Source organism: Saccopteryx leptura, chromosome 8, assembly GCF_036850995.1.
Source record: "Saccopteryx leptura isolate mSacLep1 chromosome 8, mSacLep1_pri_phased_curated, whole genome shotgun sequence".
NCBI lineage: Eukaryota > Metazoa > Chordata > Mammalia > Chiroptera > Emballonuridae > Saccopteryx > Saccopteryx leptura.
The window spans coordinates 67100497-67125416 of record NC_089510.1 but is presented as its reverse complement, the minus strand read 5'-3'; the positions used below and the strand labels follow the sequence as shown (position 1 = coordinate 67125416).

General features: G+C 40.1%; 1 protein-coding gene across 9 annotated transcripts in view; it reads right to left on the bottom strand.

The window, feature by feature from the left end:
- DGKG (diacylglycerol kinase gamma) overlaps positions 1-24920 on the bottom strand; it is a 237372-nt gene that overhangs the window by 165541 nt on the left and 46911 nt on the right. For all 9 annotated transcript variants that reach the window (XR_010746779.1, XR_010746780.1, XR_010746781.1 and 6 more), the window contains exons 2-3: positions 16489-16802; positions 1000-1076 (exon numbers count right to left, since the gene is read on the bottom strand). Coding sequence is in view for 6 of the 9 variants with exons in the window: in XM_066346986.1 (XP_066203083.1) it covers positions 1000-1076; positions 16489-16555 (144 nt within the window). In the remaining 3 variants the exon portion in view is untranslated. The remainder of the gene's footprint in view (positions 1-999; positions 1077-16488; positions 16803-24920) is intronic.

The following is a 24920-nucleotide window of genomic DNA, read 5'->3' as shown; positions in this document are numbered from 1 at the left end:
TAGGTTGAATAGCTTGGAAAGTGAAGAGTTAACATCTACTGAAATAAAAAGACTGCAGGAAACCATATTTTATAGGGGAAGATCAAGGAGCTCAATTTAGTGCATGTTAAATTTGAGATGCTTATTTTATTTTTAAATCAGAGAATGTGGTATCCTGAAAACCAAGTGAGGAAAGTGAAGGAGGATTTGACCGACCATGTCTAACACTGTTGAGTAAAATGGTTATTGAGTTTAGCCACATGAAAGTCCTTGGCTTTGTAGACTAGTGGCTTCAGTGAAGAAGTAGGGGCTACATGCTGATGGCAGAGGCTTTAAGAATGTGGGAAGAGAGAAATTAAAGGCAGTGAGTATAGACACATCTTTTGCACAGCTCTGCTATAAAGGACAGGAAAGAAACAAGGTGGTAGCTGGGAGAAGTGGAATCAGGAGAACATTATTAATATAGAAGAAATGTTTATATGATGATGAGAAAAATCAAATATGAAAGAGAATACTGATGTGAAGGATATAGAAATAGATAGATAGATAGATGGATAGATAGATAGATACAGAAAAATGTTGCTGAAGCAATACCTGTCCCTAGACCAAAAGACGATGGAATTGAGTGCACAAGTAAATGGGCTAGAATGAAGAGCATGGGGATTTCATCTCTAGTTACAAGAGAAAAGTTACGTAGGTGGGTGAGGATCTTGTGGAAGATCTCTCTGATTGTTTCCACTTTCTCAGCAGAGTAAAAACCACAGTGGTTAGCTGAAAATGAGGAGAAGAGGAGTGAGAGATCTGAAGAGGGAGAAGGTATATAGTCTTCTAGGATAGTGAGAGGGTGAATGGACTTAGGAAATGTATAATTCCAGGTGGCAGCAAAGACTCACTTGAGACAGAAGAAAAATAGGTTGAGAAGCAAATTCTTCAGAGTGAGCAAAACTTCCAAGAAGAGAACATATCACGGAAAGGCGGGAATATGGAGTTTTTAAAAGCTTGAAATGGAAATGTTCTTACCTCATGTGAATCATATTGTTTGAGGCTTCCATTCTCATTAAATTCAGCCAACACATCCTTTATCTTCCTGGAAGAATCTGGAGAGACATAATCCACATGTAAAAAATGAGTGAAGAACTAGGGAAGGATGGACCAAGTAAATTCTCTCTATCTAACCTTGCTTATGATGGAGCAGCCTCTCATTGCCAGGGCCACTTTTATCTACTCTCTCTCTATCCTCTCGTTTCTTCTTTTCAATATATTCTCTCTCCTGTTGTATAAACTATCTTACTAAAACACAAATCTAATCAGGTCATATCCCTGCTCAAACCCCTTTAGTGGCTCTCAGTTTTTCTAGGATAAAGCCTAATCCCCTTGGTATATAAGTACATGGTAATTTGACCTAGTCTATTTCTTAACTCTGACATTATCTTTCCATTCACCCAACTCTTCAGTTACATTAAACCACATTTCCAGAAGTTCCTGAATGTACTGTGTACTCTGTATGGTGGTTTTTCTCTGTATTGTAAACTTTACTCAATTATCAGCACCTAGCTCAAATATCAACTCCTTTGTAAAGCCGTTCATTACCTGTCAATTAATCATTTTTCTCCTCTGGTTCTCACATGACTTGTACACAATTCTGTAATAGCACTTGTCACATAATGTTATAATTATTAACTTGTCTATCCTGCCCTTCTCCTGCCTTAGTTCAACATTGATACCTGCAATAAACTAGCGAGTGTTTTTATTTGCTTCCCATATGTGCCTTGACCAGACAAGCCCAGGGTTTGGAACCAGTGATCTCAGCATTCCAGGTCGATGCTTTAGGCCCCATCCTATTTACACAATTAACAAAAATATTAATGCCTGACCTGTGATGGCATAGTGGATAAAGCTTGCCTGGTCAAGGCACATGTGGGTGTTGATGCTTCCTGCTCCTCCTCCCCTTCTCTCTCTTTCTCTCTCCTCTCTAAAAAAATAATTAAAATCTAAGAAAAAAAAGTTTTAATTAAATAGGATGGGTGGGCATTAAGCCCTGTGAGACTCTGTCCTTGGTGCTGAAATGGAACTCAGAGGATTCCTGAAACTGTTTTAGAAAATTCTGCTTTCCATAGGAAATAAATCAAAATTCCTGGAGAAAATGGTCAATGCTTTTGAGGGAAGTTTGATAAAAAAATTAGAAGTTAAGAAAAGAGAGCCTATAATTATCATTAGAAACACATCCTGAGTGTATCCGGTGTAGTTATCGACACTCTAGACATCAAAGAAAACCACACTTTCTATGCTCTCTCTGTCTTGTAGGACTCTGGATAATTAAGAGCTTTTAAAGCTCCATTAGTGCCACTATTTAGACATCTGCACAAAAGGCAATGTCATTAAAAGCTAACATTGTGTTCCTTCGTGTTTAGGTTCTTTGTACAGAGGGCTATGCTCTCTTAGGCCTACATAATGTAGTCATGGGCTGGGCTGTTCTCCTTGACATTGCTGACTTGGATTCAATTGAGCACAAGTTATAATCATTTCAAGATTGAGATATATTGAAATTCAACAGGAAAGTGCTGCTGATGCCTAAAAATGGATATTTCTTTCTGAAATTTAAAACAGACGTTGAAAAACTAATAGCTCAGTGAAACCCAGGCTGCAGATGCCATCAAATTGGGCTGCTTCCATTCAATTCAGAAAACACTATGGAGAATACGATGCTCTAAGGTCCTGTTGATGAACTAGCTGGAGAGATGATCTGAGCAATTGTGTTGATAATAGCTTCCCTTTATTGAAGACCTTTACTGCATGTTCTTATATACTATCCCCTACCAATTCATGCAAATTTGGTAATATTTTCTTCAATTTACTGATAAAGAAGCTGAAATTCAGAAAAATTATGTAACATGCCTCAGAGTCAGGGTTTTAACTCAAGTCTAATTTGGCCCAAAAGTCTATATTACTTTGCTTCAAGCACTATTCACTATTGCTTCCCAAACATTTGCTAACACAAGGAAAAGTGTAGTTAATGCTGTAGCAATAATATGAAGCTCTAGGAAGCATGGAGCAAAACAAGTAAAATGAGTGGGGAGGAGGTCGAATTAGGCTGAGAGTGATGTTGGTGACACTGGATGCCCTCTAAAGCAGGTATCATTTAAGCTGGTGTATAAAGAACGTGTAAGGTTTTAAGAGGCAGACATAAAGTACAAAGGGTATTTTCAGAAGGGACCAGGTAAACAAATGTGAAAATGGGCACCACAGGACATTTAGGAAAGGTTAAAACTAGACAGTAGTTTGGGGCCAGATTTAAATGTTAAGAACAATGATTTAAAATTGTTTAAAAAAATTGGGGGCCCCCTCCAGTTAGCTCAGTCAGTTAAGAGCGTCATTCCAAGAGGACAAGGTTGCAGGTTGGATCCCTGGTCAGTGCACCACGGAAGCAACCAAGGAATGCACGACTGAGTGGAACAAATGGATGCTTCCCTTCCTCCTCCCTTCTGACACCCTCTTTCCTGTCTCTATCAATAAATAAGAAACTTAAGCCCTGGCCAGATAGCCCGGTTGGAGGATCATCCCAGGCATGGAGGTTGCCAGTTTGATTCCCCAGTCAGGGCACATACAAGAACAGCTTGGCAAACCTTTCTCTCTCTTTCTGACTCTCTAAAAAAATTTTTTTTTGTATAGTGGAGTAACATAACTGGGTCTCTGTTTTCTTTCTTTTTTATTCCGTGAGAGGAGGGGAGGCAGAGACAGACTCCCGCATGCATCCCAACCAAAATCCACCTGGAAAGCCCACAAGGGGGTGATGCTCTGCCCATCTGGAGTGTAACTCTGTTGCTCAGCAAATGAGCTCTTCTTAGGGCCTGGGGTGGAGGCCATAGAACTATCCTAAGCACTTGGAGCCAACTTGCTCCAACAGAGCCATGGCTGCAGGGGAAGGGGAGGTAGAGAGAGAGAGAGGGAGAGAAAGAAGCAAGAGGGGGAGGGGTGGAGAAGCAGATGCACACTTCTCCTGTGTGCCCTGACTAGAAATTGAACGTTGAGCATCCAAATGCTAGGCAGATGCTCTAACACTGAGCCAACCGGCCAGGGCTGGGTCTCTGTTTTCTAAAGGCTACTCTGGCAATCAAATGGGAGAGAGTTTAGAATTAGGCCAGAGCTCAGTTAACTCCATATATAAATTATAGTCAAATTATTCTATGAGCAGCTTAATTACTTTTTTATTAAATCCTTACAGTTTAGAATCTATTTTAATGGGAAAATTTTTACCTCAGCCAGCATAGCAAAATTGAAAAAAAGCAAATTTTTGATCATGAGCACTCATGGTGTGGCTTCAGTAAGAGTAGTTTGGAGACAACATTTTGGTTGAGAATCAAGGGAATAATGTTACTTGAATTTGTACTCTTCTGATTATTGTCACATTTTGGAGATTCCACAGTTAATCCTAACAGAAATCCTTTGGTTCTAAGTGTTATTGATCTATCCTGCTTTATGTTTAAATGTATGAGATATATCTTTATGTAGAGATATATCGATATGTATAGATAAATATATTGATATAGAAATTATATATACACATGTCCCACATATACATGTATATTTGTTTGTATACATACATACTATATACATATATTTTTATCATAAGTTCACATTCAAATAAACAGGTAAGGAGAGAGAAAGAAACATTTATTTTAACATTTCTGATTACTAGTTTCAAATTAAAGAGCAAAACAAAGCAAAAGATTGCTGGCTCCTAGATTTCCCTGAGTGGTCTTTCTCATCCTACATTTACTTTGACTTATTTTATGAGTTTTTTGAGGGAAACCATCTAATTCTCAAATATGATAACCATTACTTTCTCCTTGGATGTCCTTTGATACTTTATCACAGTTTTCTTCTCAGCAGATTTCTGGACAGGGCTTCCCTCCATTCTGTCTTGTCTTATCAAAAACAATGAGGGGCGTTCCCTGATCCTACTTAGGCTCCATCTGGGGACCCAGCCGCACAATCTCAGTAGAGAGCTCCCATTCAAAGCCTGTACTGTAACCCACCACCACCAGACTCAGAGGAGAGCAAGCTTCATTTCTAAATGTGCAAATTAGGGCCATGTCTACCACCCTTTGAAACAATTCCTACTTTGTTGAGTGCTAGACATTGTCCTGGTCATCTTATATATTTTTATATCTCCACAATGACCCGCTAATGTAATAATTATCCCTAGTTTAGAGAAGAAGAAACTGAAGTTTGTGGAATCTAAACAACCCTTTCAAGGGCGCACTGCCAGTGAGTGGGTGACCGGTTTTTAACATGTCTAATAATGTAACATAGTGCTGGATTCATTGGATACATGAACACTAGTAAATCAGAAAATGAGGCCCTTCCTCTATGACAGTGGCTCTCAAACCTGGCTGCATGTTAGGATCCCCTAAGGAGTCCCATAACACATTGAAACCCAGGTCTCACCCAGACCAATTAAGTCAGTATTTCTTGGGGAACCCAGGAATCAGTATCTTTGAAATCATCCTATGGGTTCAAATATACAGTCAAGGTTGAGAACCGCTGCTCAACAATAGGTTTTATTGAGAGATATAAAGAATGTCTTAAGCAGCTGAACCTATTGGATAATTCCAAAAGGTAAAAAGAAGTTTACCACTCTGCTAAATCTAAAATCACCATGCTTGGCAGACATTCCCTGTTGTTTAAGTGGACAACACTAAGTAACACCCAACAGGTCAACTTATTCAGATATTTGGCAAGGTGAGGATACGTTTGGCATGAGCCCAAACTGGCAGAACAGTCAGCTACTGTTTTACCCCAAATTAGGGATATAAAAGGCTTTTTTCTTTGTGATCAAGGTGATTGGCGGTAACAATTACCCGAGGAAGTTTCTATCCAAAATGGTCTCTTTATATGCCAAGAATTCTGGGACCTTAACCAGCACTTGTTCCTAGTGTTTGAGCAAATTTAAAGCCCTTTTAAGGAGAAAATTTGGCCCTACTCACAGTCACCTTTGCTGCCTCATTCGTGTGAGGCAGGGAGGCCCTTTGTTTGAACAAGCAGACAAATTAGGAGTTTTGGTGTTTATATTGAATAGTTTATGTGCTGCCTGAACTGGTACCTGAAGTTTATGGATAATATTTCAGTTAAGAACACTGAGTATGTGAATCCTAGTCAGACCACTAAACTTTGAAGTAACTATATATCAACATTTTAAAAAGTGAATCTGAAAACCCATAGATGAGAATGAAATTCTAAAGCACATAATAACTCTTCATTCCTCAATGTCCCCTAAAAGCAGCTCAAACTGTAACATGCATTTGAGTTGCCTGAGGATCAGGTTTAAAGCAGATTCTGATTTCAGTAGCTCTGGATCAGGGCCTGAGATTCTGCATTTCAAAAAAGACCCCAGGTGGCACAATTATGTATGTCCACAGATCTCACTTTTGATGAGTAGGCCTTAAGCAACATTGCTGTATCTGGGTGGCTGACGAGTAAAGCTTGCCTGTCACAACACAGAAGAAACCAGCAACAACAATAACAAATCAAATAAAGAACATGATGAGGAAGCTAGAGTAACATATTCCTTAGATTGAGAAGACCAGAAATGACTCTCAACACATGGAGAATGAAGACACAGGTGTGACAGTGGGGGGGAGTTGGTACATGAGAAAAAACAAACTAGATTTTCCTTCTTCTGATGAAGGCTGAGATGAGTAAGTTTTCTAAGTACTACAGGGAGTCAAGAACACAATGAAAATGTACAAAAGCATGAATGAGGTTTTCCAGGTGTCCTGGAAAGACAGAGCTGCCAGGACCAAGAACATTGCATCAACAGGTCCATTTTTTCATCCAGGATAAATGAGGCCCCAGAGCAAAATGTAGGGAGCCTGTGTAAGAAATTAAAGCTTGGCCTGATGAGGCAGTGGCGCAATGGATAGAGTGTTGGACTGGGATGCAGAGGACCCAGGTTTGAAACCCCAAGGTCACTGGCTTGAGCACGGGCTCATCTGGTTTGAGTAAGGCTCACCAGCTTGAACCCAAGGTCACTGGCTTGAACAAGGAGTCACTCAGTCTGCTGTAGCCCCTCGGTCAAGGCACATATGAGAAAGCAATCAATGAACAGCTAAGGTGCCACAATGAAGAATTGATGCTTCTCATCTCTCCCCTTCTTGTCTGTCTGTCCCTATCTGTCCCTCTCTCTGTCTCTGTCACACACACACACACACACACACACACACACACTTCCTGCTTCATTAGCATTGACATATTCTCCCAGTTCCACTTCTCTTCTGGTTCACTGTTTATTTCCAGCATGTAGCCCATTGCCTGGCATAAAATTGATGTTCCATAAAGATCCATGGAATAAATAAGAGCTATAAAAGGGATTGGGCTTGTCATGCTTGTTCTGTATTTCCAGGGAATAGGGAGAAATGGTAGACCTGTGGTTATCAGTCTTGGCTCATGTTAGAGCTTTACATACTACTAATGCCTCAGTCTGATGCCTGTAGATTATGAATATTAAATGGTCCAAGGGTGCAGGGTTGTGTGGGGTGTGGGCAAGGCATCAGAAATACTAGTATTTCTAATGTGCAATTTAGGCTGAGGACCACTAAGACCCACCCAGCTGACAACTGAGGGGAAACCTATGGAAGCAAAGACTCTGCCATAGTACTGTATACAGAATAAAAGAAAAAGACTTTCCATTGAAGAAGAGGGAGTTTTGGCTGATATAAGAAAACCCTCTTAAGGATACTAAGATTTTCTGGTTTGTCAAAAATGATCTGAATGACTGGTATGGATACACTGGGGAACAAAATTTTTGTTGTATCCACAAAAACACTTGTTCTTACCTAACTCAAGTATGCTGATCTCAAATCTGACATTAGTTTTTCTTTGTAAGCTATAGATTTTTTTGCAATTCAAGATTTTAGGTTTTCATCTTATTGTTAAATTTTCAACATTTGGGTTAACGTAATGAAGTAGGACGTCTTCTTGGGCATCATCTTTGTGAAAATATAATAATTTATATAATGCAGTAAATACACTAATACACTAAAAGATATTATTGCATCAGAATTTGTCTATAATTTCAAAATAGAACATATTAAAACACTTATTTTAATCATAAAATTTGCGCAAAACTTATTTAAATTCTATTCAGGCAAAAATTTGTGTTTGTAGCTCTTGCATTTGTGTACTTGTTGAGGACAATCTCATTTGATGCTCCAGCAGTAGTCTGCTCATCACTAACAGCTCCAAGATTTTTGGGATACTTATCAAAGTGACTGTTCAGGAAGTGAATCTTAACGCTCATGTTACATCCAATGTCGTGAAAAGCCAACAGCATCCTTTGAACCAGAAGTTCATAGTTTTCTGCTTTTTTGTTGCCAAGGAAGTTCTTTGTAACTGCCACAAAAGACTGCCATGCTGCTTTCTCTTCCTTATTCATCTTTCTGGCAAACTCTTCATCACATATGAGAGTTCGAATCTGAGGTCCCTCAAATACACCTGCTTTTATCTTCTCGAAAGACAAGGCAGGAAAAGCAGAAATAATATGCTGAAAGCATTCACTTTCTCTATTCCAAGCCTGAAAAAACTGCTTCATTAAGCCAAGTTTGATGTGAAGTGGCGGAAAAATTATCCTGTCTCAATTAACTACAGGCTCATTCACAATATTTTGCATCCCTACTTCCAGAGCTTCACGTTCTGGCCACTCCTTCTGTGTCCAGTGCTTCTCTCAAGCTTGGCTGTCCCACAAACAGAGAAAGCAAGGGTACGTTGTGAAACCTCTCTGTTGTCCTAGCAGGAAATTTACCATTTTAAGATCCACACAAATGATCCAGTTATGCTCTTCATACTTCAGAAAGTCAAGGACAATTTTTATGTCATTATAATCTTCTCGCAGATGAGTTGAAGAACCAATTGGAACTGCTGCATAAACATTATCGTTGTGTAAGAGAACACATTTCAGACTGCTTAGAACTGTCAAGAAATAGCCACCATTCTGTTGGACTGTATGTGGTAACATCTAGCTGGCTGAGAATAATAGTGATATCATGACAGTAAATAAAGTGTTTGTCTTCGGGAAAAAAGTCCACAAAAATTTGATCACGCTTCCTGAAATGGGATACTTTAGCTGACCGGTGAAGTACATTCTTTTCTTGAAGCCTGGAGGCTAATAACTCAGCTGTTTTCTTTGATAGGCCCAAATCTCTTACTAAGTCATTCAATTCAGGTTGCCTAACTGCTGAGGGATTAATGACTGCTTGGCATCAGAAGAAGACTTCAGATTTCACAACCATTTTCTCATGCATCTTATCAAAATACACTTGATCATCATGTTCACTTTCTTCGTCCTTAGAAGAAATAAAACCATTGAAAACTGGAACCAGGAGTGTCTCAGAGTGTGGGATAGGTCGTATTGCTGAAGAAATATTAGGATATGCGATCATATGCTGGTTTTTTTTTTTTTTTTGCCAATGCCTTTCGTATGGATCAGACAGAAATAACAGTCACTGCTGTGGTCCTTAGGTTCATGTCAAACCAGGGGAATACCAAAAGGCATTCCTTTGCGTTTTCCTTTTGTCCAGTCATGAAGCATTTCCTTACAACTATGACACACAATATGAGGAGCCCAATTCTTGTCTTAATCGCCAAGGGGAACTTGAAAATAGATAATATATGCACGTGTCACAAATGATGAAATATTGCGCCTTTGACATTGAAGTGTGTAACAGCCATATATATAACAGAGGTGTCAGGACTATTCTTACATTTACACCTACTCAAAGAAGCCACAATTCAATCTGAAAATTAATAAGAGGGTGTTTTTATCAGATAATAATTTTTTACATTTAAAAGCAACTACAATTATGTAAAAGTGATGTTTGTAAAACATTAATTGGTTATGTTATATTCAAGAGTCATTGCCCTTTAACTCCAATTTAAAAACCAATGCTATTAACTGTAACAAAAAGAAATTAAAATTGCATAAAAACTGGAGCATGCACCCCAAAATGGATTTAAGATTTGGAATCAATGATGCAGAAATATATAGAAACAGTTCTAAAGCCTCATGCAACAGAAAGTGAAAACAAATTTGTTCCCCAGTGTTATTTGTGCAAGTAAAATTTGTATTGCTAGCAAAATTTCCCACTTTTCTCCAAATAATTGGCCTCATCAGTCACATTCCAAGTGAAGGTAGAGGAATGGGTCAGACAACTTGCACCTTCTTGCAACTACAAGTGTGATCCCTGGACCAGCAGCATCAGCATCGCCTGGGAGCTTGTGAGAAATGCAGGATCTCAGAACTACTCCAGACCTGCTGGTTCATGTGCACCTTCACAGTTGACAGCCATTATTCTATGGAAGTCTCTTCCTATCCACAGATTCTGTGACAGCTTGTGGCAGGGTCCCAGTCATCACTAATGAAAAGAAAGTCAGTTGTGCTGAAAAGGATGTGGGCGAGAAGTAACTTGGTTATCCCTTCCAAGATGAATGCAAGTGGACATGGGGCCTCTATGGGCTCAGGACTCCATGAACATTTGATTAACTCTCCCACTACCCCCCATTTAAATAACCTGAAATTGAGAATTTTGATTCTAATTCTTATTCTGGCACTGATTTTCTGGGTAGCCTTGGGCAAGTCATTGAGGTCTTCTGGACTAGTGCTCTCATTTATAAAATGAATAGAAAATGGATTTAATGGTGACTAAGATGCTTTTCAGCTTTCAAATGTCTACAAAATCAAGCAACCACTAGCTAATGTAGGAAATGTTTAGTTTAATTTCTTAGTAAATTAAATATCAAAATGATATTTTATCAGTTTTTTTCCTTTTCTGAAAAAGCTAGGAGTTTCTGTTTTTAATATATCATTGAGAAAACTGGGGAAAAATCCCCTACACCCATATATCAGAATTAGAAGGACAATAAGTCAATTTTAACTCTGAACTTCATGTCCCCTGAGGTTTAAACGCAACCTGTTTAAACATAGAAACTAAGTACTGGAAGAGTTAACGAAGGACATTTAATCAGCCAGACATCTGATGCTCTAATACCCTCTATAGTGGCTCAGCCAACTCTGCTCAGACAGTTCCAAGGAAAAGAAACTCAGTTGCTTTTTAAAGCCAATTCTGTTTCATCTTGGGCAAGTTTGATGATGAAGAATCAATGTATTCCTACTTTAAAGTCTTTCTTTCAATGATTTCCTGTCATTAGTCCTCCGGTTACTTCTAGAAGCCATTTAAAATTAGCTCGACACCTCTATTTTAACACAATTAGCTTTCCCTCCCCTTTCCTTGAGTTCACCCTTCTCCAGTACATATGCATAGTATTTTCAGCCATTCCAAACTGTGAGGCCCTTCACCATTCCGGTGGCGCTTCTCAAACAAGTTCCAGGTTGTCCAGATTCATGGTAAACTGGAGTGCCTAGAAATAAATTCAGTTCTCTAGAGAAGTCTGCTCAGGGTGGGAGAGAATGTGGATATCAGTTTGCTTTACTAGTCACTATGAGTCTATTAATACAGTCTAAGGTCACAATCAGTGGTTTGGTTAAATAAAATGATGTAAATGCATTCAGAAGAAATCTTTGCAATCACTAGAAAGCATGCTTCTCAAAAGTAATGCATGATATGAGAACACATGATGTGTGGTAGCTAGTCCCCGAAAATGGCTGTCATCAATCTTCCCCCTTCTTATGTGAGTCACTCTTCTATGAGATGCAGAGTCCATTCTGTTACCACACTGAATCTGGACTAAGCCTGTGACTGTTTCGACCAATAGAATGTGGAGAACGTGCTGCTCTAGAACCTCTGAGCCCAGGTGTTAAAAAGGCCTGGCCGCTGCTGTTTTTATACTCTTGGAGCCAGAGCCACATGTAAGAAGTGCAGGCTACCCTGAAGGAAAGAGAAGCCAACGTGTAGAGAACCTGGGAGATGAGAAAATGTTTGCAGAAAGAGGCCCCGTGGAGGACCATTGAAGCACCAGTACATGAGCAATAAGTCATACTGGATCATGTGAGGCACCCACCCGAGCCCCAAACATTGTGGAGCAGGAACTAGTCATCCCAGCCATGCCCTGTCCAGATTCCCGAGCCACAGAACCACAGGAAAAACAGAATGGTTGTTTTAATCCACCAAGTTTTGAAGTTGTTTTGATACAACAATAGATTCCTGAAACACATCATTAAGATGAAGAAAACAGCATACAAATAGCCTAATATATCTATTTTATGTAATATTAGTGGTTATCACTGGGAGGTAAGATTATGGGTAGTTTTAAATTTCATATTCCAGTTTTCTAAAAGTTTTACACTTGCCTTTTATTTTGTAATAGAACATTTCCTAGTATCACATTATCTTTCTTTGACAAGTATTTTATACTACTGACTCACATTAAGATTACTGCTGACTATACATATATACTTAAAAATAAATACATATGTCTCCAAAAGCAATTTTAACAGAGTTCTCATGCGATAAAAGGCCACCAAGAAGGTACAAATTTTATGCTATTATAAGCATCTTGTCTTCAAATTCTTGGGCTCTCTTACCTGGTAACCCCTCTGGGGAAAGTTATCAATTCTCAGGTTGTCCACTTCAGTTACTCTGCTATTGTAAAGCTCCTGTTTATGTGGTTATGAAATAGTTGCTATAGCAATGCAATTTGACTGAATACCAGAATGTGTCTAAAATGGTGTCAGTGCCTTTTTCAGGGTTTCCTCTAAGGATTAATTTTTTTCCAAAAATTGTATCTTTTTTTCCTCTCCTGTTAGAACAATGGTGTCATTGTTCAATCCAGTTCTAGGACATAGACAAAATGAGGAAGGGTCAGAGGACAAAGCTGATACTTGAGGGACCCAAACCACAAAGGGGCCATTTTGACCCAGACACTCTGGTTTCTTTTCACCCCCTGCCTCTTTATGGCTTTGCCACCACTGCCCCCCTCTGTCCCCTAGCTGCCTCAACCCGGTACTCTCTGTTCACTAGTTGTCTTGCTGGGTTTCTTCTTCTTTTTCTTTTTTTTTTGTATTTTTCTGAAGCTGGAAACGGGGAGAGACAGTCAGACAGACTCCCGCATGCGCCCGACCGGGATCCACCCGGCACGCCCACCAGGGGCGATGCTCTGCCCACCAGGGGTTGATGCTCTGCCCCTCCGGGGGGTCGCTCTGCCGCGACCAGAGCCACTCTAGCGCCTGGGGCAGAGGCCAAGGAACCATTCCCAGCGCCCGGGCTATCTTTGCTCCAATGGAGCCTCGGCTGCGGGAGGGGAAGAGAGAGACAGAGAGGAAGGAGAGGGGGAGGGGTGGAGAAGCAGATGGGCGCTTCTCCTGTGTGCCCTGGCCAGGAATCGAACCCGGGACTTCTGCACACCAGGCCGACGCTCTACCACTGAGCCAACCGGCCAGGGCCTGGGTTTCTTCTTTGTGTCTCTCACCCACTCTTTTTCCTTCTCTGACCCCTAAAGGGAGGCATGAGCTAAGTCCCGATCTCCATCTTCTCATTTCTTTCCTCACATTCTTGCTCTCGGAAGAGTCTTCATTAATATTTTTTTCTTTCCTTGCTTCTCTCCGCACAAGAATTCCCAGGTCAGAGTTGTAGCCTAACCTTTCATTCCCCCCAAAGTCTGCCATGTATCTTCCTGCCAGGGGATCCCAGAACATCTCATTGAGAAAGCAGAATCCCCCAGGATGGCATCCTTCTTACCTTTCCACTTCTTGCCCCAATGCTCTCCGCACCACCCACCAACATGAGCTCTAGGCTCCCAGCCTGGGAAATGCTTGCAGTTCTTGGAAGCTACCATGATGATTTCCTACCATCTTGCCTTGCCCGGGCTACATCCTCTGTCCTACCTCCTCCCTCCAACTAGTGTTTCTGGAGTCTGGATGCCTCTGCCCAGGCTGGGCTAGGTCTCTTCCTTTGTGTTCCCCACTCCTTGGCACCTGTCCTACCGAACATCATTGTTTGAATCCTGTCCATCTTTCCCTACTGGGCTGTGAGCACTTTACGGCAGGATGTTGTTTCATTCACTGCCGGCTCCCCAGAGCCTGGCTTATGAATGCTGAAGTGGATGTGTCATTATCGTCTCAAAATCAGCATTCCCAAACCATCCCTGCCAGCCCTGCTTCCTAATGTTGCCACTTTCTACAGACTCACAGACTTTGAGGTATCTTTGTTGGCTTCTTTTTGCTCCATAAGTTTGAGGGCACTACCACTGAAATTTTCCACAGATGAAAATTGTTCACTGCTATATTCATCATCTTGGCTTTAGTCCTCAATTCAGACTAGATTTCACCCAAAGGACATGGTTTGACCTCCCTGAACTGTCTGCTTCCTCAACCAGGCCACCCTGCATGGAACCACCAAATTCATGGCTCTAAATTTTGCCACATTGATCCTCAAGCCACGCCTTGACTGCAGGGCCAAGACCTTCTAATTTCCCACCTCTCTTACGTTCTCCTCCCCACTGTCGGGCTCCTCCTCTCCATCAAGCCCAGAAATTCTCCTTGCCACCCTCCACACCTCCCTGCTGTGTGTCCTCTATCTTTGCCTCCATGGTTTCTACTCCCCTTCCCCCACCATCTACTACTCGCATTTAAAACGTCTTTTCTTCAGACAGTTCACCCAGTTAAATCCTCTGTTATGGGTTAAGCTGTATTCCCTCCCCCAAGACTTATAGGTCCAAATCCTAACTTCCCAGTACCTCAGAATGTGACCTTATTTGGAAATAGCACCACTGCCTATGTAATTCGTTAAGATGAGGTCATACTGCGGTTGGGAGTCCATTCCAATGTGACTGTGTTCATATAAAAGGAAAATTCGGACACTGAGACACCCATATGGGAAAAACGCCACGTGAAGAGCTGGAGAGAAGACGGCCAAGGAGACAGGCCTAGAGCAGATCCTCTCTCACAACCCTCAGAAGGAACCAACCTTGTCCACACCTTCATTTTGGACTTCTAGCCCCAAGAACTGTCAGACACTTTCTGTGGTCCTAAGCCACCCAGACTGTGGTACTTTGTCTAGCCTAGCAAACTAATTCCTTTCTTGTTTACCCACTCGGTTTAACTGGCTCTGCCAGGGTCTTTGCCCGCTGCTCTACCTGTTCTCCGCTGGTGTCAGGAGCACATTTCTGATTCCCTAACAAGCTTCTGTTCCTCAAGGATAAGCCTTTCCTTTATGTTTCCTTTTCATCCCTGACAGGGCCCGGTACTTCGCTGACCTACAGATCAGACTGAATTGAATGGAGTTTACCCTGGAGTGAGATTCTTTGCTTCTTGTCATTATATTACAGTTTCTCTAAACCCACTGGGGTTAGACAAGAAGCCAAAGGCTCCAGGGGACTGGGGGAGAGACTGAAAGTAGCCTTCAGAGCTTCTACTGACCTTGAGGAGCCTAGGGTACTAGTTCTGGGTGCAGGAGCCACAGGGAGAGAGCATCTAATCTGACCCTCTCAGTTAGCAGAAGAGGATGCTGAGCATCCAGCAAGAAAAGCCTGTCAAATCACAGAGAGCCAGCGAGAGCCGCAGAGCTTGATCTTCTGACTCCCAGCCAAGCTCTGTGGATGAGAGCTTGTGGGAGGGGGGCACTCGTAGAATGACCTGGGCGAGCTCTGTAGGGCATGTCACCATGCTGCAGGCCTAAGGATTGACAAATGTACCAGGACAGTTGGTGTGAAGGGAGAAATGATGAGAACCAAGGGGTGGGACCAGTAGTGCAGGTGAGAGCTCTGAAAGACAAAGGGTAAAAACTTGGTGCCATTGCACAGTCACAGTGGTCACTCTGTATGTGTAGAGTGCAGCGGTTACACGGTGTTCCCCCACAGCCCGGGGAACTCCTGTCACCAGTCGGGACTGGGAGAGGGCTGTGCGGGGGCACAGCTGTGTGTCTGTGTGTGAAGGTGGGTGTAGCCATCGCGGTGCTGATTTACTGAAACTGTCCCCAGGTGCAGCTAATGAGACCAAGAGCCCTACTCAACAGACCAGGCTTTTTCAGGTCAAAGTCAAGAAAAAAAAAATGCATCAGAATTCTATATCTTACTGAAAAAAAAATTGAGTCCAAACACAAGAGTATAACAGAGTACATGATTAACACTGGAATCATGCAGCCTGACGTCCTTCAAACGTTATGCTATAAAGAGGTTTTAATGATCCGAGGAAATACTGGTGATATTATATTAAGTGGAAAATGCAGGCTAACAGAAAAAAGATACATTTAGGAACTCTGCCACATCAAGCGGTAAGCACAGGAGAGGTATGTCCAAAATGTTCATAGAGTTTAGCTGTGGTTTTTTAAAACCTGCTCTTTATTTTATTTCTTCTGGGTATTCCAAATTTTTATGCTGAGTATGACTCATTTACAGAGGGTAAAGATAATTGTTTTTATGTTGAAGACAATAATTCTATGTTTATAAGGAAATAAAAGCTGTCAGGGCCAACTTCATTCTCAGCTTTCTGCTCTGCTCTCCAGAAATGTTCTCCCAAACCAAGAGGAGAACTGACCCACATGGGTTTACCCGTTTACTCACATTCTAAATATTTCTGGAGCTGGTCAAATTCTTCTGGCGTGAGGGAGACCCAGCGTTCTTCACTCATCTTTAAGCCGGGTATGTGCGCTTTAGGCCAGGGATGGAGTTCTGTTCACCAGGGTGAAGCCGTGGCCCAGCCCAGGGCCTGGCTCATTGCAGGTGTGCGATAGACAAGCCCTTCGGGAGACTTCTCAAGGGCTCAAGTGTTTATGGCAGCGGCAGGAACCTTTTAGCAGATCCGTGAAGACCTCTTTATTCCTCAGGGAATACCATTCTACTCGCAGTCAAAGTAAATTCAGAAATTCTTGCTCTTCCTGGGCAGAAGTAGAAAAGACATTGTCAGTGAGCATGTTTGAACATATAAGTCATCATTGTTTCTAATTAAAAAAAAAAATCCCCAAATTTTCTTTGCTGAAAGATCTTAAGATGTAATGGTTCTCAAGGACAAGATGTTTCCTCAGGGAAGTCTGAAGAGGATGTAGAGCCCAGGCAGTTCCAGACCGGTGTTGGACTGGGGTGGGGATGGATGGTTTGCATGAATAGGTGGCCATACTTTTAAACTCTAGGAAATTTTAAATGTTTCCCATGAAAGGTGGTAGTAGAGACAACTATGGGCATCCTCAAAGCATGAAAATGGCTCAGGCTGTTGGATGCCTCATGTGTGAGTACAGGAACAGTACCCTACCTGGGGTGATTTGAAAGGTGAGCCATTCTTGCCTCCACTAACTTAAATTCCACCATTAGAGCTGCTCACTTTCTTCTGATGAGTCACTTTGGAAATTCAAATACCCCCAAGGCTGGCTAGCATCCTAGTGACTGAAGCAGCTCTCTATCTTCTCAGAACCATAAAAAAAGTGATCAGAGGGCAGGCCTGTGAGTCCCAGTGTGGAAGATCCTCAGGGAAGAAAGAGTGATGGATTCAGACAAACATGTAACATCCTTTCTTTGAGTCCCTCCTAGAATTGTAACCCTTATCATCAGTCATTAAATGAGTTTAGTCGGTTGTGAAATTAACATGGTGGGCCACAACCAGCACTTAATAACATGAAATTGATTAGGAGAGAATGGAATGGAATGAAATGGAGTTGAAAATAAGAGTACATTAGCACTAGCCAGATAGCTCAGTTGTTAGAGTGTCATCTTGATATACCAAGGTTACGGGTTCGATCCCTAGTCAGGGCACATACATGGATAGGTAGAACAACATATAGATGTTTCTCTTTCTCTCAAATCAATAAATTAAAAAAAATTAGAAAAGAGTACACCCACTTTTCAGTTATATATACACATGTGTACAATGATTATAATGTAAAATGTATTTCTTATTTTGGGTTGAGGTTTAAAAAGTGTTGGAAAACCACCAATCTAATAGGAGGAGAAGTAAAGACTGGTGTTACCAAAGAACAAGCCCAGTTTCAATATAACAGGACCCATCATAGAGAGTCAGAATTCAAGGCAAGTCTGGGGAGCTTGGAGCATGTGAGGAATGGCAGGGGGGCTAGGGAGACCACCCAGTGAGGAGGCAGATTTGTACTGGTCTCTGGAGGAGTGGACCTGGAGGGTTCAACTAAGGCTGAGGGAAAATGCCAGATGGAGACAGGTTCTAGAAAAAAGACCTCTCACCATCAAAGCTCTCACATTAGGTGGGGATGCACAACAAAAGAGTGAGATGCCTGCATCCCTTGGAGCCTCCAAATTCTAGTTTCTCTCCTTAAAAAAATCCAATTCTCTCTTGAATCAACTGGTCAACTGGATTCTGTTTCTCAGCACCTTCTCTTGCCAAGATCCCCAGAGCCTAATCTGATAGCCACCTGCAGACCTTCCTTGCTTCATTTGCTCCTCTGCAGACCTTGTCATGGAAGAAAACAATGCCCTTGAGCCTTTTTATCTGAATGTTCCTTCCACCTCTTCTTTTGCCATCATTAAATATTGGTGTTATAGGATTTCATCCTGAGCTCTCTCCTCACTCAACACCCTTCCCCTGTGGGCTCTCATCCTTCTCCACAGATTCAGTGACCTCCAGGCATGCTGCCCTGGCCCTGCCCTCTCTCTTCATCCCGATCTGAATATCCAGCTATCACTGTGGCTCCTTTGTATGTCCTACACCACTCCATGGACACTTGCCCATGTGTCCAACCTGCCTCTCTTCTCTCTTTTAGTTTTTCCCTGAAAGGAGCTAATATTCAGCCTGAGCACCTCCTCCTTTCTTTCCTGCCAAACCTAAGCACAAGTCCCAGAGTATGACTTCCCACTGTGTGTTCCCTCCTCTACATCATGCCAGTCGATTCACTAACTCAGACCCTCACCTTCTTTCACCTGGTCTCTGACAACAGCCTCCTGCTGGTCTCCCTGCCTTGGGTGTTGCTCTCCTCCTCTTGGTTGGCTCTAAATTGCCAACCAGATCTTATGTCTCTTGGTAATAAAATTCTTCAGTGGTTTCTATTGCTTATGGAATAAAATGTAAACTTTTCATGATATGCAAAGCTCTTTATGATCTGGTTTCTGATTGCTGTTTCAGTCCAAAATCAAGGGGTGACCTTTAAAAACATTTTGCATTGTATCAGGGAATTTAACATTACCACTGGTATTACCACTGCAGCAGAACACTTATTTTATACTGTGCTCTATGCTTTGCATATATTGTATTACTTAATGTAGCTGTCATGACAAGCATGTAAAGTAAAACTGCCTTCCCTATTTTTAGATGAGGAAATGAGGCAAGGTGTTTGGGGATATGGTGAGGAGAAAGGAAGAACCCTCCCCCCCATGCTTTTATGTAAGAATGCCTCTCTGACCTATCATTCTGCATACTTTCAGAAACATAGAACTCTAAAGGCCCAGAGACACAGTGCATGATAGAACACCATGAAACTCAAAACATATCTATCTATCTATTTATCTATCTATCTATCTATCTATCCATTATCTATCAATCTATCTATCCAGTCTATCTATCTACCTACCTACCTATCCATCTATGTTAAAAAGCTCAAGTTCATACTCACACTTCTAAGTACAGTCCAACACTACTATGTCAATTAGAGCGTTCTTCTTGTTCCCTATTTTTAAACTCATTTCTCAAAAAAAGAGAAAAAATCCAAAACCTATTGTTTTCATTACCTATAATATATTTATTTGTTCAGTCCTGAAATACACAAGAAGTCATTTCAGAACTGCTCACTACATCCCTGTGAAAAACACAATGGAGTTGAAGATTTGTTTACAGTTCTTTTGTCTTCAGCCAACACCATATTCTCAAAATAACTGTTTTCAAAAGTTATTTAGACACAGAAAATACTAGGTAGACAGAGAAGCATAAGTCATATGCTTCAATAAGATAAGTTCTCAGAAGAAGTCCTGAACAAATCAGAAGTAATCAAATTACCAGTTGCAGAGTATAAAATAATGATTGTTAGGATGCTTAAGGATCTCAAAGTTACAATGGATGGACTTAATGAACACCTCAATAAAGAAACTGTAAGCATCAAAAAGGACACAGAAATCATAAAGAAGAGCCAGACAGAAAAAGTCAGAGGAAACTCTAAGAGAGTTCTGTGACAACATGAAGAGAAACAATATCCACATAATAGGGGTTCCTGAAAGAGAAGAGAAAGAACAAGGACTAGAGAAGTTCTTTGAAGAAATTATGGATAAAAATTTTTCCTAAATTAATGCAGGAAAGAGTCATACAAGTTCAAGAAGTAGAGAGAACCTTATTAAAAAAAACTCAAAGAGAACTACACCAAGACATATCATAATCAAAATACCAAAGCTAAGAGGTAAAGAAAGATTATTAAAAGCTGTAAGAGAAAAACAGTTAATCACTTACAAAGGAACACCCATAAGGATGACATCCGACTTCTCAACAGAAACACTTGAAGCCAGAAGGTATTGGCAAGAAATATTCAAAGTAATGCAGAACAAGAACCTACAACCAAGACTTTATTTAAATCTTATTTTTATTAATTTTAATGCAGTGACATTGATAAATCAGAGTATATATGTTCCAAGAAAACATCTCCAGATTATTTTGACCTTTGATTATGCTGCATACCCCTCACTCAAAGTCAAATCGTCCTCCGTCACCTTCTATCTAGTTTTCTTTGTGCCCCTACCCTCCCCCAACTCCTTTCCTCTCCTTCCTTGCCCCCTCCCCACCCCTCCACTTCTTTATCCAGCAAGACTATCATTTAAAATTAAAGGAGAAATAAAAAGCTTTCCAGACAAAAAAAAACCCTCAAGGAATTCATCACAACCAAACCAGTGCTGCAAGAAAAGTTAAGGGTAACCTGACCTGTGGTGGCGCAGTGGATAAAGCGTCGACCTGGAAATGCTGAGGTCGCTGGTTTGAAACCCTGGGCTTGCCTGGTCGGGGCACATGTGGGAGTTGATGCTTCCAGCTCCTCCCCCCTTTCTCTCTCTCTCTCTCTCTCTCTCTCTCTCTCTGTCTCTCCCTCTCCTCTCTAAAATGAATAAATAAAAAAAAAATTAAAAAAAAATCTAAAAAGAAAAGTTAAGGGGCCTGCTATAGACAGAACAAAGTGGGAGGGAATATATGTATATGAATATGAATATAGATTTAAATAAAAAGGCAATAAACAACTACATATCAATAGTAACCTTAAATGTAAATGGGTTAAATGCTCCAATCAAAAGACATAGGGTAGCTGAATGGGTAAGAAAACAGGACCTGTGCATATGCTGTCTACAGGAGACCCACCTCAAAACAAAAGATACACATAGACTGAAAATAAAAGGATAGAAAAAAATATTTCATGCAAACAAAAATGAAAAAAAGCTGCAGTAGCAGTATTTATATCTGACAAAATAGACTTTAAAACAAAGACTGTAGTAAGGGATAAAGAAGGTCACTACATAATAATAAAGGGAGCAATCCAACAGGAAGAGATAACCATCATAAATATCTATGCACCTAATATAGGAGCACCTAAATATATAAAGCAAATTTTGATGGACATAAAGGGAGAGATCAACAGCAATACTATTATAGTAGGGGATTTCCATACCCCACTAACATCAGTGGATAGATCCTCAAGAAAGAAAATTAACAAAGAAACAGCAGAATTAAGGGACACATTAGATTAACTGGATTTAATAGATATCTTCAAAACCTTTCATCCTGAAGCAGCAGAATATACATTCTTTTCAAGTGCACATGGTACATTCTCTAGAATAGACCACATATTAGGGCATAAAATGAGTCTCAACAAATTTAAGAAGATTAAAACCATATCAAGCATCTTCTCTGACCACAATGGCATGAAACTAGAAATCAACTACAATAGGAAAACTGAAAAACACTTAAAAACATTTGGAAACTAAACAGCATATTATTAAACAACAAATGGGTCAACAATGAGATCAAGGAAGAAATAAAGAATTTCCTTGAAACAAATGAAAATGAGCATAAAACAACTCAAAATCTGTGGGACACAGCAAAAGCAGTCCTGAGAGGGAAGTTCATAGCATTACAGGCATACCTTAAGAAGCTAGAAAAAGCTCAAATAAACAACTTAATCCTGCAACTAAAAGAACTAGAAAAAGAACAGCAAGTAAAGCTTAGAGAAAGCAGAAGGAAGGAAATAATAAAGATCAGAGAGGAAATAAATGACATAGAGACTAAAAAAACAATACAGAGGATCAATAAAACCAAGAGCTGGTTCTTTGAAAAAGTAAACAAGATCAATAAACCCTTAGCCAGATTCACCAAGAAAAAAAGAGAAAGGACTCAAATAAATAAAATTAGAAATGAGGGTGGAGAAATAACAATGGACACAGCAGAAATACAAAGAATTGTAAGAAAATACTATGAAGAACTATATGCCAAAAAATTAGAAAACCTAGATGAAATGGACAAATTCCTTGAAACATATAATCTTTCAAAAATCAATCTGGAAGAATCAGAAAACCTAAATAGATTTATAACAACAAATGAGATTGAAACAGTTATCAAAAAACTCCCAACAAACAAAAGCCCTGGGCCAGATGGATTCACAGGCGAATTCTACCAAACATTCAAAAAAGAACTAACTCCTATCCCTCTCAAGCTATTTAAAAAAATTCAAGAAGAGGGAAAACTTCCAAGCTCCTTTTATGAGGCGAGCATAATTCTAATTCCAAAGCCAGACAAAGACAACACAAAGAAAGAAAACTATAGGCCAGGGGTCGGGAACCTCTTTGGCTGAGAGGGCCATGAATGCCACATATTTTAAAATGTAATTCCTTGAGAACCATACAACAACCTGTGTATATTATGCATTATCCAATAAAAATTTGGTGTTGTCCCGGAGGACAGCTGTGATTGGCTCCAGCCACCCGCAACCATGAACATGAGCAGTAGGAAATGAATGAATTGTAATACATGAGAATGTTTTATATTTTTAACGATATTATTTTTTTATTAAAGATTTGTCTGCGAGCCAGATGCAGCCATCAAAAGGCCACATCTGGCTTGCAAACCGTGGGTTTCCGACCCCTGCTATAAGCCAATATCCCAGATGAATTTAGATGCTAAAATTCTCAACAAAATATCTATTAGCAAACCGAATCCAGCAATACATGAAAAAAAATCATACATCATGATCAAGTGGGATTTATTTTGGGGAGGCAGGCTGGTACAATATTTGCAAATCAATCAATGTGTTTCATCACATAAACAAAAGGAAGACAAAAACCACATGATAATATCAATAGATGCAGAAAAAACATTCGATAAAATCCAGCACCCATTTATGATCAAAACTCTCAGCAAAGTGGGAATACAGGGAACATACCTCAACATGATAAAGGCTATGACAGGCCCACAACCAACATCATACTCAATGGGCAGAAGTTGAAAGCAATCCCCTTAAGATCAGGAACAAGGCAGGAGTGCCCACTTTCACCACTCTTATTCAATATAGTTCTGGAAGTCCTAGCCACAGCAATCAGACAAGAAGAGAAGAAATAAAAGGCATCCAAATTGGAAAAGAAGTAAAACTATCATTATTTGCTGATGATATGATACTGTACATAGGAAACCCTAAAGTCTCAGTCAAAAAACTACTGGACCTGATAAAAAAAATTCAGCAAGGTGTCAGGATATAAAATTAATACTCAGAAATCAGAAGCATTTTTATACACCAACAATGATCTGTCTGAAAGAGAAATTAAAAAAATAATCCCTTCACTATTACAACAAAAAAAATAAAATACCTAGGAGTAAATTTAACCAAGGAGGTTAAAGACTTGTACTCAGAAAATTATAAAACATTGATAAAAGAAATCAAGGAAGATATAAACAATTGGAAGCATATATTGTGTTCATGGCTAGGAAGAATAAACAGCATTAAAATGTCCATATTACCCAAAGCAATTTATAAATTCAAAGCAATTCTTGTTAAAATACCAAAGACATACTTCAAAGATATAGAACAAATATTCCAAAAATTCATATGGAACCAAAAAAGAACACGAATAGCCTCAGCAATGTTGAAAAAGAAGAATAAAGTGGGTGGTATCACACTTCTGCACGTCAAATTATACTACAAGGCCATTGTACTCAAAACAGCTTGGTACTGGCATAAGAACAGGCATATAGATCAATAGAACAGAACGGAGAACCCAGAAATAAACCTGCACCTTTATGAACAATTGATATTTGACAAGGGTGGTAATTGCATACAATGGAGTAAAGACAGTGTCTTTAACAAATGGTGTTGGGAAAATTGGACAGCTACCTGCAAAAGAAATGAAACTAGACCATCAACTTATATCATTCACAAAAATAAACTCAAAATGGATAAAAGACTTTAATGTAAGTCATGAAACCATAAGCATCCTAGAGAAAAACATAGGCAATAAGCTCTCCCACATCACTCGCAGCAATATATCTGCTGATTTATCTCCATGGGCAAGGGAAATAAAGAACAGGACAAACAAATGGGACTATATCAAATTAAAAGGCTTTTGCACAGCTAAAGACAATATGAACAAAACAAAAAGGCAAAACACACAATGGGAGAACATATTTGACAATACATCTGATAAGGGGTTAATAACCAAAATTTATAAAGAACTTGTAAAACTCAACACCAGGAAGATAAACAATCCAATCAAAAAATGGGCAAAAGAAATGAATAGACACTTCTCCAAAGAGGACATACAGATGGCCAATAAGCATATGAAAAAAATGCTCAACACCACTACTCATTAGAGAAATGCAAATTAAAACCACAATGAGATATCACCGCACACCAGTGAGAATGATGCTCATCAACAAAACAATACAAAATAAGTGCTGGCGATGATGTGGAGAAAAGGGAACCCTCCTGCACTGCTGGTGGGAATGCAGACTGGTGCAGCCACTGTGATAAACAGTATGGAGATTCCTCAAAAAATTAAAAATCAAACTGCCTTTTGACCCAGCCATC